The sequence below is a fragment of the Athene cunicularia genome (assembly GCF_003259725.1).
Source record: "Athene cunicularia isolate RWA chromosome 2 unlocalized genomic scaffold, athCun1 chr2_part1, whole genome shotgun sequence".
In the NCBI taxonomy this organism is placed as follows: domain Eukaryota; kingdom Metazoa; phylum Chordata; class Aves; order Strigiformes; family Strigidae; genus Athene; species Athene cunicularia.
Genome location: NW_020799095.1, coordinates 110,579,425 through 110,599,530, shown reverse-complemented (window position 1 = coordinate 110,599,530; position 20,106 = coordinate 110,579,425). Strand labels below are relative to the sequence as shown.

General features: G+C 36.0%; 1 protein-coding gene across 2 annotated transcripts in view; it reads left to right on the top strand.

Annotated features, from left to right (window-relative positions):
- PCMTD1 (protein-L-isoaspartate (D-aspartate) O-methyltransferase domain containing 1) overlaps positions 1–19,516 on the top strand; it is a 28,252-nt gene extending 8,736 nt beyond the window's left edge. Inside the window, exons 4-7 of one of the 2 annotated variants that reach the window (XM_026843724.1) lie at positions 8,852–9,023; positions 9,574–9,594; positions 10,614–10,737; positions 15,990–19,516. In XM_026843724.1, coding sequence (XP_026699525.1) covers positions 8,852–9,023; positions 9,574–9,594; positions 10,614–10,737; positions 15,990–16,360 — 688 coding nt within the window. In that variant the 3' untranslated portion in view covers positions 16,361–19,516. The remainder of the gene's footprint in view (positions 1–8,851; positions 9,024–9,573; positions 9,595–10,613; positions 10,738–15,989) is intronic. The other variant, XM_026843725.1, reaches the window with a different exon arrangement.
- The last annotated feature ends 590 nt before the right edge of the window (positions 19,517–20,106 follow it).

Sequence of the window (20,106 nt, the reverse complement as noted above, 5' to 3'; positions counted from 1 at the left end):
TAAAAATAGCATGTCCAGAAGGATTTGAGACATCCTCTCTGCCTAAAGGGGAGGGTTGTCTACTTCTGGTATCTGGACTTCTTTCAGTTTCGGCCTCTTGAACTGTTCATCGGAGGAAAACCTTTTCAGATACCCGTTTCAGAAAGACAAATAATTCCAGTAATCATTTGTATCTGTATCCATATTCCACCAATCTATAAAAATAGTTTTCCTCTAAATGGAGGTGGAGTTCAGTCTGAGACGTAAACTGCTGCCATGATTTTAGTTGACAACATGTTTGCCAGTAGAAGTAAAGGAGTTCCATCTGAAAGTGTCATGGTTGAGGCACAAATATTTCAGCTGTAGACTAAAAGTTCTCTTGATTCTGAAATATGCATAAGGCTCTCTTTCATTCTTAAAACCTTCAGGGAATGCATGCCAATTAAGGGGAAAAAAAAATCATTCCTTAAGAAGGCTCTATCTAAAACACATATGTGCAAGTACCAGGCCCCGCTTCACCTGTTTATTGAAGGGGAATGTGTTGTCTTTTCTGCTCCCAGTCAACTTCTAGACCTAGAATATCCAGCTCGGAGAGAGAGCCACAGGGCAAGGCTAGGTTGCCCATCTTCTAGCACCCTATCAAAAACCAAACCTGGGTAAGCTGGTGAAGTCCCTGCTGTGAAAGAAAATCACCAACCCTTCTCAGGATCAAAAGAAACCACTTCAATGGTAAGTGACAAGAACCCTAGTACTACTTGTGGGATAACTGTTACGGGTGAAACTTCTTCCTGAAGTCCTGTAGTGGATTGTGTTGTCATTAAAAAAAACAGTAAGCTTAATCTTCCAACAGAATAATTATTTCATCGCAGTTCAGGGCTCCTGCTAGGACTCTGAAGGTTCACTCTCTTCGTTCAAGCAGATTTGAAACAGAAAGTTCCTTATACACAAAGGAAATAAAGCTCCTGCCAGCCTGTGTAGCTGGTTAATGATTGCAGTAAAAAAATCTGATCAGGAAAAGCAAACTGTCTCCAGAACTCACTGATGGCTTTCTTGGTTTAAATCTTACTGATAACTTAGTCTTAGTTTCAAATAATGTAAATTTTTTTTAATTTTTTTTTTTAGTGCTGAATGAATTCTTGTTGAGATTTAGCCTAACCAGAACAACACAGAGACTACAAAAAATCCAATGGGATTCTCTGATACCAGAGGTTATTTTAAAAAGGAAAGGAAAATATGCTTTCAGAATATCCCTTTTTGTTACAGATATTAAAGTTTCTAGTTCTATACCCCGTAAACCAGAAGGCTCCAAAATTAACATTTGAATCTACTCATATCTAGAAAGGAACTAAACCTGCAATGTTTGAGTATATGATACAGGCAGAAATACATACTCTTGCCCTCCCAGAACCACACATAAAATACCTTTTAGAAATAAATAAATAATTTCCATGGTGGACACTGGATTTCTCTGGAAGTCTTTTGTTGCTACAAGTTTGGATAGTATTTAGAATATTTGTTACATTAAAGCAAGTGGTAACAGTGCTCATCAGTGCATGGTTCTTACGAAAGCTGTTGCTTCACAAAAACCCGCAGTATAAAATATAACAATTTCAATATATAAACCCATTTTTCTGCTTTAGTAAAAAAAAAAAAAAAAGCTCTTCTTTTTTTGTAAACCAACAAGTTGTTTTCCAGACTCCTATCCTGGATATATTAGGGCCCTGACAATAAACAGAAATGGCAGAATTTTTTTTTTTTTCCTCACCTCCTTGTCTGCTTTTCTTAAAATTCACCATGGAATTGATAAAAAGTATTCCTTCAGTATAATTCTTTATTTTGCCACCAACATTTAGATGTAGTATATAATGAATTTTAAAATCTTGTAAACCAGTGTTGAAGGGAAAGTGAGATTAGTCATAAGTATTTTTAAGAACCAGTGTTTGAATTTTTCTTCAGAAATAATTAAGGTCGACTTCAGTGAAACTGATTAGAACATCAGAAATTATAAACAAGATAGCAGAGGTTACGTAAGAGAAGAACCAAGACAATTTTATTCAAAAATGTGAGATGGCAAATACAAGTGAAGTAGATATACACGTTTCTTACTGTCCCTATAGCATTGCCTAGGGGCTGAAATGTTCAAGACAAAATTATTCAATAAAAATTTTACTAGCATCGCTTTTGGCTATTACTCTAATGCTGATTAAAATTACTGTTACTGTAATTAGATGCAAGAGACTTAAAAGTAGTCATGGTAGATTTTGTTGTCAAAGATTTCATATTTTTATTTCTATTTAATATTTGTAGTGTACATGCAGAGGGTCTCACACATAATAATACTAATAGGCAAAATATGTGTAAGTTTTCAAAAAGCATGCTAGCAATCCATGAATATGCATGAACCAGAGTTCAAAGAGCTTGAAAAAATGTTTAAATAAGATGGAATGAACAATTGAGGAAAAAAATACCAAAAAAAAGTGTATAGAACTTGCCATCTTGCCCTGCTGTTTTCTCACTTAATAGGAAAAGAATTAACAGTCTTTAAAAATTATTTTCCCATATTGACTGATGCAGGTTTTAAGTTACTTACCTAGTATTTTAATCTTAAATAGACTGACAGGACATAACATGGGAAGTATTGAGAAACGAATAGGAAAACCTTTTCCTGCAATATATAAGTACTACCTTTAAATCTGATTGATACTAGTTCTAAAACGCTTGGAGTGGAGTAAAATGAGAAAGGCTAATGAAGCATAGAAATTACCATTCTTTTGTGTGTTCTTGTGGCATGTTATATCACACAAAGCTATGTGAGTATTGACCGTCATCTGTGGTTTTCAAAGAAGAGAAGTCTTATGTCAGTTTAAAACCTGAAAAATTGACTAAATGATCTGGAAGCTTTTCAGGGTTTCTTTCAGTGAATGTGTTAGTGTTTAAACAGGTTCTAGGAGTACTTGAGGTAGGATTACTGATTTACAAAATTCTTATGTTTGACATAGGAGGAGCTCTGAGTGTTCTGTCTTTGATGCAAATGGAGAAAGGAGCCAGAATTTCCTGGATTAAATTATGTGTAGCTTTTCAGTCTGTGTCTTAAAATAACCACTGGAAACACTTTTCAGCTGCTGTAGCTGTGTTTTATAAAGATAGGCCAGTTTTTGTTGGTGAAAAGGGTAAGAACTTCTTAACCAAACTGTCAGAACTGATTTTTTTTTTTTCTTTCCTGCTTTCTCCATCCTGAGGAGACCTTTTGTTGAAAATATGGTCAGCAGTATATTAGTATAGAACAAAAGTGTTATTTCCTTGTCACAGTAGCAAAAATAGTTTAATGTTTTATCATACTTTTTCAAAGTACATATACTGCAGATTCATTTCAGTGTCTGGTTATTAGTGTATTTGATGTTTCAAGGGAAGTTTGATACAAAGTGAGTTCTTATGCTGGATTTACTATTCTGTTTTGGAATACGTATCAAAACCTGGGTTTTTTTTCCATGAAGAGTGTGAAATTTGCCTTGCAATGCTTTTGAAGTCTTTGTTCTATTGTAGTGTTACTGTAGTTCAAATGGCAAGTGTTAACAACTTGCCAACCTTTTCTTATACATCATTAAAGTTGAAGAGTCATTCTTTGTGCCCTAAATTTAAATAAATTTGAATAAATTTAAATAAATTTCATACTAGAGGGGAATTAATTGTAGCAGCTTGATGGTACTGAATGAGATTTCAGACTTTTTGGAGGGTTTGAGTTGACTGACTAAAGGAAATGAATGTGGATGGGAGAACAGTGTATTAAATTTGTACTGAAATAGGTTTTCTTCCCGTAAGGGGTGTTGAGCAGAAAGCTGAGATTTGAGTGTGGTTAGTAAATATAGGGATAGACAGAAGTGTACTATTAGGTGATGCTCTGGTATGAATGTAGTAGCTGAGAGGTATAAAATGTAGCTGGAGTGATGCTAGTTTTAAGAACTAATTAATTTTTCTCTTAGCAGAAGACAGATTTAAGTGGTTCCTCAGTATAGCTTTTATTTACAGCATCTTGTAACACGTTTCCTTCAAACACAAGCCTGTGGATGTTGACAGTTGTTTGTCCTTCAAATTACTTGACTTTTATCCCCCATTTTATTGAACTTGTTCCTTTTTAAAGAATCAGGTATATATACCACTTAAAAAAAAAAAAAAAAAAAAAAAAAAAAAAAAAAAAAAAAAAAAATGAAATTCATGCCTACTTCCATCTAGTTTCATCTTCAAGAGACATCAGGATGAAATCCTGCATGAAGGTTGTATAGATAGAAGAGCTTAGCCCAAGAAGCATCCTGTACAATCTTCAGAGTTGGAAGTAATTAAAGGGTAGGTTCTGCGGGTGGATATTAATGGTATGACCAACCAATGAATCCACTTGTAAAAAAACCCAAACCTGCTTATTGGGATAGGTTATTGTACTGTGCTCTCTTACTTTTTTATTATTAATCTTGCGATCACACAAATACTAGATTGGTGGATATGGATACAGGAGCAACAAACTTTAATCTTAGTTCTTTGCTATAAATTTTTTTTAATGGATGTTCATTTTATCATGCTAGTAATACTTCATTGTGTTGATCTATGGGGAATCTTAATTAAAAGAACATGGGCAGTAACAATATTGATAGTTTCCTTAAGCTGCTGCAGCAAAGATAGAAATGCACTTTAAATTCTACAGAATTTTATTTGTACATTTAGCTGGAAGAAAAGTACTGTGGCTGTGTTGAAAATGAACTTGAAATGCCCATCCTTGAGGGACAGATTACAAAAATGCAAAAGATGGATGGGCAGAATCAGGTCAACAGATGTTTTATGTGCTTGAGGCTGCTTGATTATCTTGGGCCATTGCTAAATGTGATCTCTCTGTGCTTAAATTTACCCTATGCCAAGTGCTTGTTTAAACAAATTTTCTGTTGCTATGTTATCTATAATGGGAACTCTTAATTTCTGTTCTGATAGCTGTTGGTTCTCTTGTAATCAAGAGAGCAGATTCAGCTGAAGAACCTAATGTGATTAAAATTCTCCAGATTGTTCCAGCACTTTATTTTTGCCCTTTTTTTGGCTTCTGATGTGTGAAATAAGAGGGTTTTTTCATGTTACCTACATAATGCTCTGTAAGGCCACCCTGGCGATTTGGTAGAAGTGCACAAATGACAAAAAACACTTTGCATTTCTTAGTTACATTTCAACTTAAACTAAAAAAGAAAAAAAAATATTACCTCATCTTGATAGGTATGTTATGTGATTGTTAATACTGCATGTTAAAGCAATAAACCACTTACTTTCAGCAGTGCCATTAATCTAATAAAAGTGTAACGCAGAAGGAAGTTGAATATCTGATCTGGTTTGATATCCCAAAGGCAGTAGGAATGAAATAAACTTGTTGGATATAGTGATGATTAGGACTAAAAGAATTTGAGTTTGATTAGGTCAGGTACCATTGTCAAACAATGCAGATGATACTGCTTTGACACTGTAAGACTAACAGGCTTGTGATGCTGTTGGTAGGTACTTTTAAAGTCACTTGCTCCCCTGTATTTGCAGAACATTTTTATTTCTTTTAAATAATTTCCTGATCAAATTGAATCTTTTTTACTTGAATAAAACTGAACTTTGTTTATTTTGAAAATTATTTGGGCAAGTTAGAACAAATGCTCAAAGTTATACTTTAGCCTCTATTGGAAGGTCCTCACAAATTTATGAGGTTAGATAAATACAAGAAAATGGTGCATGCATTTATCATCTCTTTCTGATTCACAGGTGTGTATCTTTTTGTGAAAATGGAATCAACTGAGGATTCAGGGAGTGGGCAGAGTCTTGTTGCATCACTGTTGAGGCTTACTTTATGTGAGAGTGGGGGGGATTAAGGTTCACCGTTGTACAACTTAACTAGGTTTGAAAAGCTCATAATACTCTACTTCTGAAGCCTCTATGCCTTTATTTCAGGTATTTTGTCATTGCTTGTATCATAACAAATCAGTTCTGTGGGAAGCATGAATGAAGAGGGTTGGCCTTTGAACTCACATATTGCTATGACCAGTGACAGTTTACCACCTTTTTCTCCCATTTCGTCTGCTTTCAGCTTTCTGGGTAACAGGTAGTTCAGGAATTGCCATATGTAGCTTCCTATGTGGAGCAGGCAGCTAAAACACCAGTGCAGGCCAGCTGGGTGTTACCATTGCATGGCCAGGTGAGTTAGACCTGCTCGTTTTTCACCTGATGTGGACTAAAGAAGTGTCTTCAGGAGTTACATGTAACCTAGTCCATACAGTGTCTAGGTTTGCAGTGTGAAATAAGTCTTTCAGGAAACTCCAGCTGTTGACAAATGGTGTTGGAGCTAACTGAAGATATGTGGGGGGAAATTTTTTTGAAGTAAATGGACTAATAACTAACTTGCTGTTCTGGTCATAAGCCTCATGTCTCCACAAAACTCTGCTAGGACACTCCAGCCAATTTAAAATGCCCGTAGATAGAGTTGGTCTCTAGAGCTTAACCCATCTCATTATTATAGGTGTAAGGGGAAGTTGCTTCTGTGTCTTTGCACTTTATGGCCTGGTTACGAGCTGTGGAGCTAAGTGAGAAATTATTGTATTTGTAAACACCACTGTGGATTTTCATTCACAGCTGATGTATAGAGTATTTTGTGTCTGGGAATGTTTTGTGGGGTTTTGTTTTGTCTTGTATTTTTGATTTCTTAGAGAGTTTGGGGGTCCACTTGTTTTAAGAGGGTGTGACCAGTGGGCTCATGAGATTTATGGTGGTTTCTAGTAGATGGAGTTTAGTTTGCCAGCTTTTAGAGGAGCATTCTGAGAAGACCAGAAGTAGTTGCGGAAGCTGCCAGGTTAGGTAGGCAAGCTGTCTTTGTTTTTCTAGAACTAGGGACTGTCTCAAGATTTAAAACTGCATTTTAGAGAAGTACCATATTCTCTGTCTCTCTGCCTTGCCCTTGTATTTTTGAAGCCCACAAAGGTACTTTGCTCAAACTTTAAATTGTTGTGGTGATGCTTGACTTAAGCTGTAGGCAACCTGAAATGAAAACTGTATAATGAACTGCCTCATTGACCTTCAGTGAATGTAAAAAAAATACACAACAAAACAAGTGCTTATGAAATAAGATTGCTTCTTCAGCAAAATGATCTGTGCATTGGATTTCATTTTCTTCCCAGTATTTTAACCTTACCTAATGTATTTCTAGATCTTTCTGTGTTAATCTGAAATTATTTCAACCACAGTTCAGACTGAGCTAGCTGCCCACTTGTGTGCCACAAGGCAGTCATTCCCCTTTCCCTCTCCCTTTTCTTTTTAATCTACCGGTGTTACTTGTAGTTTCAAGTTTTTCATCTGGATTTGGATGAGGAAACAGCATTATGGACTGTTGGCTACGTATAACATGAGCTGTGCAATAGTTGCTAAAGTATTCTGGGATCTGTCTGTGACTAGGCGAAGGAAGCATTGCATTATTTTCAAGACCAAGCATCCCATCTTGTGGGGGGAGGAATATACTTCGAGCAAAAACTTCAGTTTAATGGAGTGCTGATTTGTTAATGGCAGTGCTATAGATAGGAAAGTCAGCCAAGCCTTACAGGCAGTATCCCTAAGCAGTGAAAGCGGCCAAGCTTCACTGTAACTGAAGAAATACTGATTTGAATGTTGTCAGGTGTTGTACTGGGATTTGCTACTGCTAGCCAAGTAACAAAAATTCTTTTCCAATGACAATCAGCTGTAAAGTTCATAAAATGACTACATGTATTTGAAGTTTTTAGAAAAATTTATTCCTTCTGGATGAAGTTTGAGATACACTTGAGTTTTGATACTGCCAGTTGAAATTTATGAACTGTTTCGTGGAACAACAAGGTTTTAGGTTTTACTTAATATTTTTTCCAAAGAAAACCATAAATCTTTTCTTTTCTATGACCCACTTTGTAACCTCTCTTCTTAATTTTAAAGTACTTGGGGAAAATGAAAAGTTAGTTGCTGAATGATATTTTTTTTTTTTACAAGGTAAATTGCTTTTAAGGTAATAACAGCTGAAGCAGTAAGGTGCTACAGTGATTTGAAAAATAACAGAAAATATCAGTGTAATGGAGAATATGTGCAGCCTTGACAATAAAGCTCTATCCTGTACATCTTTCCTTTGGTATTTTATGCAGTGACAAAGAGTACTTACAGTCCTTGCAACTTCTGTTATAAACTTAGGTCTGCTTAAAAGTAGTTGTATAGCTTTCATTTGCTGATGAAATCAGAACAGATGTTCCTGAGAATTTATTTTTTTCTTGCTTGTGTGTGATCAACAAAATGACAAACTTGTTCATTAAATTTATTTTTTTTGGGAAATATGGATTGGACTCAAGGTGGAAAATTGGGAGGTAGAGGGAAATGAGTCTTTGGAAAGCCTAATTAAAAAAAAAAAAAGGGGGGGGCTATTAGGAATTGAACTGTTTTAGTATTTATTCAACAGCCTCGATATCACACACTGTTGATAAATTTACTATTTTAAATGTACTTTTACTCTATGGCTTGTAAGGTTTATTTAGACAAATCTATTTGCTTGCAGTTAGGAAGTCTGGTGATGCTTTGAGGCCTTTTCTGTTTTGCACAATACATAATTGTAACTGCTTAAGGGTTTTTCTTTGGTGGTCCCTGATGTGGCATGAGAAAACAGATGATTTTCAAAGTAGTATTACCTTAATATAGACTTTTAAAGTATGTATGATAATCTTTCTTCATTACATAAAGGAAGCTATAAAAAATATTTTTCTGTCTTTATCTGGACTGGCTTTTCTTAAAAATCCTAATTTGAAACATGTCCCCTCTTTCTTTGTTTTTTTGTTTGTTTTTTTTTTTTTCTTCCCCTTAGATTTGAGTTCTGTGAACCTGCCTTTGTGGTTGGTAATTGTTTGGAAATAGCCTCAGACAGTCATCAATATGACCGGATTTACTGTGGAGCTGGAGTCCAGAAAGACCATGAAAACTACATGAAAATTTTATTGAAAGTTGGAGGCATTTTAGTAATGCCTATAGAAGATCAGGTGACTTAGTGACAATTTCCCGTTTTTCATCTTTTAGTATGAGAAATATATATTTTTAAGGAATGCTTTTAAATGTATATGTGACCAAGTTAATGTTCAACTAATGATATTTTGATTCATTGTGTTGTTGCAGTTAAGCAGATCCTAGTCTCTTTAATGAGGTCTTGAACTTTTTTCCCTTAAACTTGTAGGAAAGCATCAATATCCCACTTCAACAAAGTATGTGGCAAAACTGTGTTTTCAGTGAAACTAGAACTCCATTTGTAGTATTTTCAGTGTATTATACCAGTCGCAGAACTGCTTTGAAATATCCTTGCCACACAGATGTTTTCAGTCAGTACTTCCAACAAAGAAAGCAACCTCTAAACCAAGAGAACTTATTTCAGAGGAATATCAAATAATTCTGATTAGTGGGATATTGGGAGGAGAAAAATGAAGGAAAAAAAGTACTTCTAGCAGGTTTTAGTATTGTTTTTCCATGTTAGATTAAACGTTTAACAGGTGTATTATTTTAATAATACTTCACACTTTTATCACTTTTCATCCTTAGATCTCAAAACGCTTTACAAACGTAAGTATTATTCTCCCTGTTTTACTAATAGGGAAATTGAGAAAGATTGTGACTTAAGTTGATGTCCTCCTAAATATGGATAATTACTGAAATGCCTCTTGATAAACATGCTAGTTACTTTATATTCTGAAAAGGATTATTATGTATCTGCTTTCTCAAAATACCAAAGTGTTTTAAATGTAGCTTGCATGATTCAGTTCTGTAAATTTTTTTTTTTTCAGTATTTATTGAACTAAGATACTGCCTGTTGAAATTGATGGGATCCAATCTAAAAGTAGTCACAGTTTAAAAGCAAAATTAAAACTGTGAATATTTCTACCTTATATACAAATGGTTAGGGGGCTAAGAGCATGTAAAGTATAAGGAGCAGTTGAAAGATCTGGGTTAAACTAGTGTGCAGAGAAACAGCTAAGGGAACATGTAATTCCTGATTTGGCATCCTAAAGAGGTGGAGAATTTACCTAGTAGGCAGGAGTCCAGTCCTCCTTGCACATGCACAGCAAACTGAAAGAAGAATGTTATAAATGACAGCAAGAGGGCATTCTGCCTACTTATAGGGAAAACAGTTTTTTTCATGATGAGTAGTTGAACACTGTAGGAGGTTGCCTAGACATGCTGAGAAATCTCAGTCCTAGGAGATCTTTTTTAACATTGGAAAAGCTTCTGAGTTGCCTGATTTAACTTTGAAGTTGGTCTTGTTCAAGCAGGAGGTAGGACTCCAGATGTTGCTTCCAATCAAATGTATTCAGCGGTATTTTGCAAAAATCGGAAAGAGCAAAACTTACCTTGGGCCTTAATTTTTCAGCTGCATGTCTTCCCATTGCCAAAGACGTTATTCAATATTGTAACAACCAAGTAATACTTCAAGGAATATGAAAGTCCTTTCTGTTCATAAAACAGCCTTTATAAGTTAATTTTGAAGCAAGACAAAATAGCAGTTTGTTTGAACACCAATCTGAATAGTACTGAGTATGACAAAACTGTAACCACTGATTTATTTTGTTCTTGTTTTTATGCAGCTAACACAGATCTTGAGAACAGGACAGAACACGTGGGAAAGTAAAAATATCCTTGCTGTTTCATTTGCTCCACTAGTGCAACCAAACAGAAACGACAACGGCAAGCATGACACTGTGGGACTGCGTAAGTGTCATTTGTGCTTGCTCCCTTTGTCTTGATGGGTTGTTGTAGTGCCTCCTGGTGGTGTTTTGGAAGTAGGGAGACTATGCTATACAGACATGGTATGATAGAACAGGAACATAGTTCAGTAAAGCAGTAGCTCACTGATATATTTTTGTGCTTCTGACACATGTTCTGTGTTGCTAAACAGTTAATAACCTGAATTAAAATGATACAGTGTTTCCAGCTTATTTTTCCAGATTTCTTTTCCTTTTAGGTTCAGCTTCTCTAGCAAGGTATAGATGAAATAGCAAGCTAATATTAGGTCTATCAAGAGTGCTAACTTTCTGATGGTCTTCCAGATAAAAATATTTTTTTCCTCTTCCCCTGAAATGGAAGGAACATGTCTAAACTGCAGCTGTGGTGTGGTAGGATATTAATAGCTGAGTGTGCTTGTGTCTGTCTGCAACTGATAGTCATGCATAGCTGTATTTTATTAGTCATTGGGGTTGGCTTTCTAGCTGCGATGCTTTGAATTAGGTTAGTAAAGGTATTTAGAAAGTACCTGAAAGCCCATCTGCCAAGATCAGACAGCATGGTAAGTGGAGACCAGAGATGAGTGCCATTACTCGGGTCAGCATTGAGACTGGCGCTATTCAACATCTTTGTTGGTCACATGGACGGTGGGATTAAGTGCACCCTCAGCAAGTTTGCTGATGACACCAAGCTGTATGGTTCGGTCAGTATGTTGGAGGGAAGAGATACCGTCCACAGGCTTGAGAAGTGTGACCATGCAAACCTCATGAAGTTCAACAAGGCCAAGGGCAAGGCCCTGCATATGGGTCGGGGCAATCCCAAGCACAAATACATGCTGGGCAATGAGTGGATTGAGAGTAACCCTGCGGAGAAGGACTTGGGGGTATCGGTGGATGAGAAGCTCAACATGACCCGACGATGTGCACTTGCAGCCCAGAAAGACAACTATGTTCTGGGCTGCATCAAAAGAAGCATGACCAGCAGGTCAAGGGAGATGATTCTCCCCCTCTACTCTGCTCTCATGAGACCCCACCTGGAGTGTTGTGTTCAGCTCTGGGGCCCCCAACACAAGAAGGTCATGGACCTGTTGAAGTGAGTCCAGGGGAGGGCCATGAAGATGATGGGAGGATGGAGCACCTCAAAGACAGGCTGAGAGAGTTGGGGTTGTTCAGCCTGGAGAAGAGAAGGCTCTGGGGAGACCTTATTGCAGCCTTCGTATACTTAAAGGGGGCCTAAAGGAAAGATGGGGAGGGACTCTTTATCAGGGATTGTAGTGATAGGATGAGGGGTAATGGTGTTAAACTGAAAGAAGGTATATTTAGATTAGATATAAGGAAGAAATTCTTCACTGTGAGAGTGGCGGGACACTGGAACAGGTTGCCTAGAGAGGTTGTGGATGCCCCCTCCCTGGAAGTGTTCCAAGGCCAGGCTGGATGAGGCTTTGGGCAGCCTGATCTAGTGGAAGGTGTCCTTTCCTGTGGCAGGGTGTTTGGAAGTAGATGATCTTTAAGGTCCCTTCCAACCCAAACCGTTCTATGATAAGGGGTGGAAAAAGTGGCAGAGAAAGGTGTAGAGTTGAAATTTTCTGTCAGCATCGTCAGGGCTAGGAGTAGAATAATACACAAAGCTTAGCATGTGGGAACTTAAATGCAACAAAGAACCTAGAAGATAACAGCTTTTCTCTTCTGGTTTGTTGTGTTAACAAATAACGAAAGGGAACTAATCCACCTGTTCTCTTCACATGTTTCTTGCCTCCATGCATATTTTTAACTATGAAACACGTATAAACCCTCAGGAGTCTAGGATGTCCTATCGGGTTGCATTGTCTATAACTATTGATGTGGCTATTAGTTTTGAGAGTGTGTGTGTTTGACAAGGATAATTCCTTATTATAGTGACCTTTTTCTTGTTCAAAGTATAGAAGGCCCTTTCCTTTATGTAATCATTTCTTTTTCAGAAATAATTAATTTTGCTTGTGTCAACATTTGCTTTTTGAAAAGACTTCAGAAGTTATTTCCTGAAATTAATGTGTTAATACATGTTTATTTTTTTCCTCTGTTCTTTGCTTTAGATGTAGTCCATAATAAATAGACTGTATCATGGCTAATAGTGAAATTCAGAGGTGGCTTGTTAAAACTTCTTGTGTTACTATGATCTTGTATAGTCTAATCCCTGGAAGAGAATTTTCAAGTGTTCTCTATCCACCATCCCTGAATTTTCAGAATGCAAATAGTGCAGACAAGTGACATTAAGAACTGAACTGTAGTACAATAAAGTGATTTTTGTAGGTAGCTTAATATAATAACTTCAAAATGACTTTTTATTGAGAAGAAGAAAATGACATACAAATGTGCTACAAAATCGGCACTATTTAAAAGAAAAAAAAAAAACAAAACACATAACATTAGGGGCTTGAATTTGCATGGTAAAATGAAATCAGTAAGATAGGCTTCTTTTGTCTGCTCACTCTGGTCTAGCTTTATTATGAAGCTTAAAAAAAAAAAAAAATGGGGTGGTGGTGTATGTTAAAAAACCCAAACAAACAAAACCCAAACCACAAAAAACAAACCCACACCAAACAACCCCCCAAAAACTGAACAACACCCCCCCAAAAAAGTAGTGATCTGAAGCTCAAGAAATACAAATTCTATCTAATTTCTCTTTTATAGTAACATTGCGTATTTGTTTCAAATCCACACACCTCTAAATTATCTAAAAAGTTCATAGTTGTCTAGTAAATGTTACCTTGCTATAAACTTTAGCCAGAAATTGCAGATGTCACTACTAAGTAAACGTGGAATCTGCCATACTTGGACAACCCTTGAATGCCTTCTGACATATATGTAATTTTATATATAGACTACAGTTATAACTCTAATATGTATATAGAACTCATTAAAAATATCTGTAAGCCAGGCATTCTCAAAGTAGAATCTTAGAGAACTACAGAGATGTTGCTCAAAGGATCATTTTACCATCTTGGTTATTGGTTAGGACACAGTTCACTGCTACTAGACAGTTGGGAAGAAGCAGACATTAAACATCAGAAAATTGCGTCCTGTTCCTCTCATTCAAAAAAAAAAAAAATCCACAATGTGAATAGCTTGATGGATGCTTTTAGGAGAGAAACTAAGGCAGATTGGCAGTAAGTTGCATTCAGATTCTCATGTTATATGTAAATGATTTAAGATGGCTTATTAAACACTATAGTGGTTACACCTGTGTGGCATGTTGTCAGCAAGGATGAACTCTGTGGTTGGGTAGACTGTGAGCTGTGTGATAAAGATCAAGCACCACTAGCATTGGTAGTTTCTCTGCATCTCAACAAAGTTCTATGTTTGAGCAGGATGTTAACATGGTTGTATAGCTTCATGCTTAACTTAGTGTGGGAAGTAGACTTGTGTTGACTCAGGGTGTACTGTAGATGCTAAAAACTCTGATCATGAGCCCAGTACATCACTGATATGTCACAGTGATAGATTTTTATTGGTCTAATTTTTTTTATCATGAGAAAAGGTGAAACTTCTTACATTCAGTTCATTTTTACTATATTTACAAATATCAAGCAAGGTTGAGATCACTAATCAAAACAAAAGTGAGTTGTATTTCTTGGTCAGTTTGACTTAAATCCATGAATATCATCAGTGGAACTTAAGGCTACTTCTGTTATTTGATGTCTTCCCTAGGGGTCCTTCTGAGTAGTTCTGAGTATTCAAACATATATATTTTATATTACCTGCATAGGAAAGCTTTCTGACTGCCTCGCTGTAGGACTTCCCAACTATCTGTCCTACCTACCAAATTTGTTTGTTTGTTTTTCAAAAATGTGTCAAGTCTGGAGCTTTCTAAAAGCTTTTTCTCTTTATTTCTGTATGTGTGTCTGGGATCCCTGAACAGAAGTGCAGGAGTTTTAGGCCTTGACTTCCTTTATGATATGTTGGTAGTTACCAGTTATAACATGATCTAGGATGTGACTGTGAGGAGCTTATTTTTGTCTAGACTCTGTTGTCTTCAAAATCAAACAGAATATAATCAATCGTAACTACCACTGAAATGAGTAAGGCTGCTTAATATTATCTTACAGGATAAGAAAGCTGAGAGCTTACTGCTTTTACACCTTTTTCAGGACTCAGTGTTTTGAAAGTTCTATTCCATCCTTTTTTGAAAGAAAGAAATCTTTTTTTTTGCTTCGGATATTATGAAGTCTGTCTTACACAGTTCTGTATATGGGACGAATGTCTGCTAGTCCATTACTTTATATACCTTGTGTTTGCATTTACTATGATTGGCATAAATCTGCAACCATGTCGTCTTTAGTCAGATCTTGTAAACGTGTTTGGGATGGTTAGGGTTTTGTTTATGAATTTTGATTTGGTTTTATATTAAACAAATGGGGCTTGGGAATTTTTATTTCTTTCGGCATCAGCTGAAATCAGTATTATCAATTATAATCATTCTGTCTCAGATATGAGCAACTAGCATGCAACTGAAGTCAGTGTATGAAACAGTAGATTTTGTTTGAAATACATTTAGCGGTTTTTAAACTGCAGTATTGAAAATGTAATTATCAAACATTTCTTCACTACCTTTTTTCCTGCTGTAGTCACTATTAATTTTATGCTATTTCATATAGGAAGAAAGATGACAAGTAATTTGAATATGCTTCAGTTTTGGTTAGTGTGCTTATTTTGTTATTGTTTTCCAGGGAATTAGCCAGCTGTAGTTCATCTAGGGCAGGCATCCACCAGCCCAGCAATACTTAGCCATCACCTGCCTGTCTATCATTGGAAAATAGGTGGCTTGTGGCTTTTGGCTTTTTGTTACTTGCTTTTTTTTTTTGCTTCAGTAATTTTGATTCCTTTTCTGCTACAAAGATATGGGTGACTTACCTGGTTGATCAGCTGTGAAGTTGACATGACCCTCCCTCATCAGTTGGATTCAGTAGGGAAGTAGTGGAAGAAAAAGGCAGAAGGGAACTTGCCTAAACAAATGTGATGTAGGTGTAGAAATTGTTTTGCAGCAGCAGTATCTTAACAGTGCCAGCAGTCAGTCCCAAGACATGCTAGGTGCTAAAAGGTGACAGTATTTGTTGTATGCTTTCTTATATTTATTTGTGCTTAATACTTACCTTGCACATGTGTCAAAAGATTAGTCTTTCTGCCATGCAGCTGTTTGGGTTTTTTTTGCTAGAGGGAATTTCACTTAGTAAACTAAGTAAACTTACTTTTCTTTCATTTTAGCTCCATGTGCTGTTAGGAATCTGCAGGACCTAGCTCGAATATATATCAGACGCACCCTTAGAAACTTCATAAATGAGGAGATGAAAGCCAAAGGTATTACTCAGAAGGCTCCTCCGAAACGAAAACGCAGGAGATGTCGTAGACGCAGGATTAACACCTATGTGTTTGTTGGTAATCAGCTCATTCCTCAGCCTCTAGATAGTGAAGAAGATGAAAGAATGGAAGATGATAATAAAGAGGAGGAGGAGAAAGATCACAGTGAGACCTTGAAGCCAGAAGAGCCTCCTCGAAATCTGTTGAGAGAGAAAATTATGAGTCTACCATTACCTGAATCTTTAAAAGCATACTTGACCTATTACAGAGAGAAATAACTTGTTATAAGTAGAAATAATGCCTACTGATAGTTCCTTTATTCTTGAAAATGTAGCATTTATTAAGTAGGTGGACAAATTATTATTAGTTTTTCATCAAGACTGAAGTACAGCGATAAATCGTAACTTGTCTCTATCTTGTCTTTGCTACAAGGAAGACTTGCATTCAACAGTAGAATCCCTTTTTAAAAATCTATTTTTCTTTAAATTTTGAAAATGCTGTTTTAACTCTGATAGAAATATATATTCCATTATGCAGCACTAACCAATATTTTGCATGGTAAGTCTTTTTTGATCCCTAACAGATTTGTATTGATAAAAGGATGAGTGAAATTTTATATATGCTAAATAATTGTTAAAAATGTGCATCTGACTTGATGAACAATTTGTCTGTAATTATAGGGGAACATTTTAAACATGCAGACACTTACCCTCTAATGTCAGAATCAGACCCTTTTAAAGTTTATTTTACTACGGCTGTGTTGCAATCATTATTACTATGTTGGTATAGATGTATTCCAACAACACAAGTGCAATAAATGTATACAGACACTGAATGAGCTGGCTTTAATGACATATGAAAATAGAAGTTCTGAAATGTCAGATGACCCTCCTATTTCTGCATTTATATCTTTTGCCAAAAGATCTTGAGAATTGTAACAGCTTCTCTCAGAGCCTTAAAGAAACATCATACCGAATAAGAAAGGAATGCTTACTTCAGCTCTGCTTATATTTAACTCCATTCTACACTTTCAGTATTTCTAACTAGAGGCAGTTCCTCATTTGTGGGAAGCTTGGGACAGTATATTTTATTTCTACAGCTCACAGCATTGAGTAATGTTTGGTAATACAAGATTGTAATTTAGATTTCAGTCATCTATATTTACTGCTTTTAAGTAGAGGTAGAATTTCAACAAAGTTTAGTTTGTATTGCTTATTGGGATAGCTATAATAGTAGAAGTTAGAATTTGTTCAGCAAATGCACTTTAGTAAGTGAATTTTATACTTAACATGCATCTTCGAGAAAGTAGACTTGTGCTAGCCTATATTTTGTTTCTGAGCATGGCTCTTAGCACAAAAGTATTTATAAAATCATACGCATCTCCTGGAAACCTAAGAGTAGCAGTGCAACTGTGGGGACCCACAATAGTGCTGATTTAAATCCTTCTATGATTTTTCCTCTTCTAGGTGTGGAGTTACTTGCAGTTCTCATTTTTGACTTTGTTTGCTTTTGCCATCTTAATTACTTCATTCTGTTGTAAAGTAACCATGAGGGGCAATACACTGTTTATTAAGAACTTGCCATGATACGCATTAAAAGCCACAGTCGTTGGAAACAAATACCTGTTGGACCCAGTGAAAAACATTCCTCTTGAAATATCCTGCACAATACGTTTTATAATACTGGTAATGGGATTTTTTGTGTAATAACAAGAAAAATAGTTACTCTTTCTGAAACAATAAATGTTCCTAGACCAAGGATTTATAATGAGCCAATATTCACGTGGTCTAACAGTCCAATATTGACTTCAAAATATATAAGCATTTTGTTGCATCTGAGAAGGAAGATAATACCATAATCCTATGACATTCTTTATGGTGCATTTCATGCTATAGTCCCTGTTTTTTAAGGTACATCATAGTAATGTTTAAGTGGAAATTCATGAAGGCCTGTTGTACCAGCATGTGGAGTTACTTTCCGCAATAGATTTACAGTGTAAGTAAACAAAACTATTTGGAATAAATATTCTGACTTTATTTTAAAGGCAGGAAAAGCTAATAAAAAAGTTTTCCAAACCAGTGATATTAATAAAGTGATTGTGATGCTTCAGCTATAAGAATTGAACATAATCTTGTTTTAAACGGATTATTTTAGATGGAGTTTAAATAATCTGAAGTGTGAGATGCTTCTTGTCTCTCCTTTTCTTGGAATCTACATCCATAAACTCAGAGAGTATGAGATTACTAAATATTACTTAAATACTTTAAGGACTTTATACAGGATGCTTTTGGGGAATAAATTTCTGCATTCTTTCATGCCTGTATACTTGGAAAAATGGACAGCGGATGACTTGTCATGATTCTTCAGTATGTAAGTTTTTTTTGGAGTCGCTGAAAGAGAATGTTTCTCCTGTGTTTTATATGTGGATTTATTTTACACTCTTGAATTTATATTTACATAAATAAAAAGGTAGAATCGCAAAATTAATTAAAACTTAATTTTTGCCATCTCAGTTGATGATGGGGACATTGTTGCAATAAAACGTTTATTGTGGTTTCTGCTTGCTTGAATTTCTGTGTTTCTGTGCGAGTATTTATTTGGAAATTCAGGTACCACTGCGTTCATATTTAGGTCAGTAACTTCTTAATAAAGGCTGTTCTTGAATTTTAGAAATAGAGTAATACACCTTCTTGCTAAACTTTGACTTTTTCAAAGGTTGTAAAATGAGATTTAGTCATGATACAGGAAAGCTATTTTGGGCCCAGCATTACTTTTGAAGTACTCATGTGGAGAGTTGTTTTTTTCTGAAGAGCCCAGAAGCTACATTTGAGCTATATACTCAAGAACAATTTCATGTTTTTTTTTCCTAAATATTGAGGGTGTCTTCACCATAACAGAACACCTATCTGGGTGAAAATAAATAAGGAAAACTGAGGTAAGAACAGCAAGGGTGGTAACTAGCAAGTCGTGCTTCCTATTGAAACTCCCTCTTGGTGCAGCATCTGTTACCTCATACAGGTAAGCTCGACTGACTAGCAATACTGTAATTGTGGTCACTGTAAGGAAGGGTGTGATGAATTGGAACTTCAGGGACTTTTTTCCTTTGGTCTGGAGGAGAACTTGAGACCAGTGCAGACATTTCAGAAGACCTGGAGCTTTTAAGCCCCATGTTAAGGAAAAACTGAACAGCTGCCTCCAAAAAAAACCTGGGAACAGTTTTCATTGAAATGAACCTGAACAGCTCTGCTCAGATGAGCACTGTCTCTTGCTTGTTTAGGTGCTGGGAATGTAGTTTATTTCCTTTTTCAATTGTCATCCTTTCTCCAAGCTACTTTTTAAAATGCATCTTGTCAGTTTGAAAACAAATAGGGAATGTAATCAAATGTGCTATGTTCTAATTAAAGCTGTTTTAACTCATTAAATATTAATCCGTATCTCCTCAAGAGTGTCTCCTTTCATCATTCATGTAATTGAGTAAAACTGAAGGCTTCTACCTTTGTGTGATTTACTAATCAATTATAAAAGATTAAGGAGTTCTGTGCTATGTTCCTCTTAGAGGTGTATACAGAACTCCACCTTAACGAGCTGTCATATTTTGACAACACTTGAATCATGTATGAGGTCTTTCCCATAAAAGTTTTGAGAAGGTCATTGGAGTGTAACTGGAACAGTAAGGCTTTACAGTTGTGTGTTTCTCAGTATCCTTTAGTAAAATTAACTTCAGTAAAATCTAGATGGCTGGCTTGATAAACGCCTGTCTGGTTTCGGTAGCTTCAGTGTTATGTGTCAGCCTGTTGAATTACACTGTTCAAGTAAAGCTAGCTTGTTTAGCCACAGGCTTGCACCACGTTTATTGTCAGTATGGAACCAGTAATATTAATGCTTTTTAACATGATGGTAACATTTTCTTTCTAGAGTCTTCTGATTGTCATCCTTTGTATTCTGTGACGCTTTAAAGAGATTTGTCAGGGGAGTTAAGGGAATTTGTACCTCCCTGTTAAAGCTCTGTCCTTTGCTGCTGTGA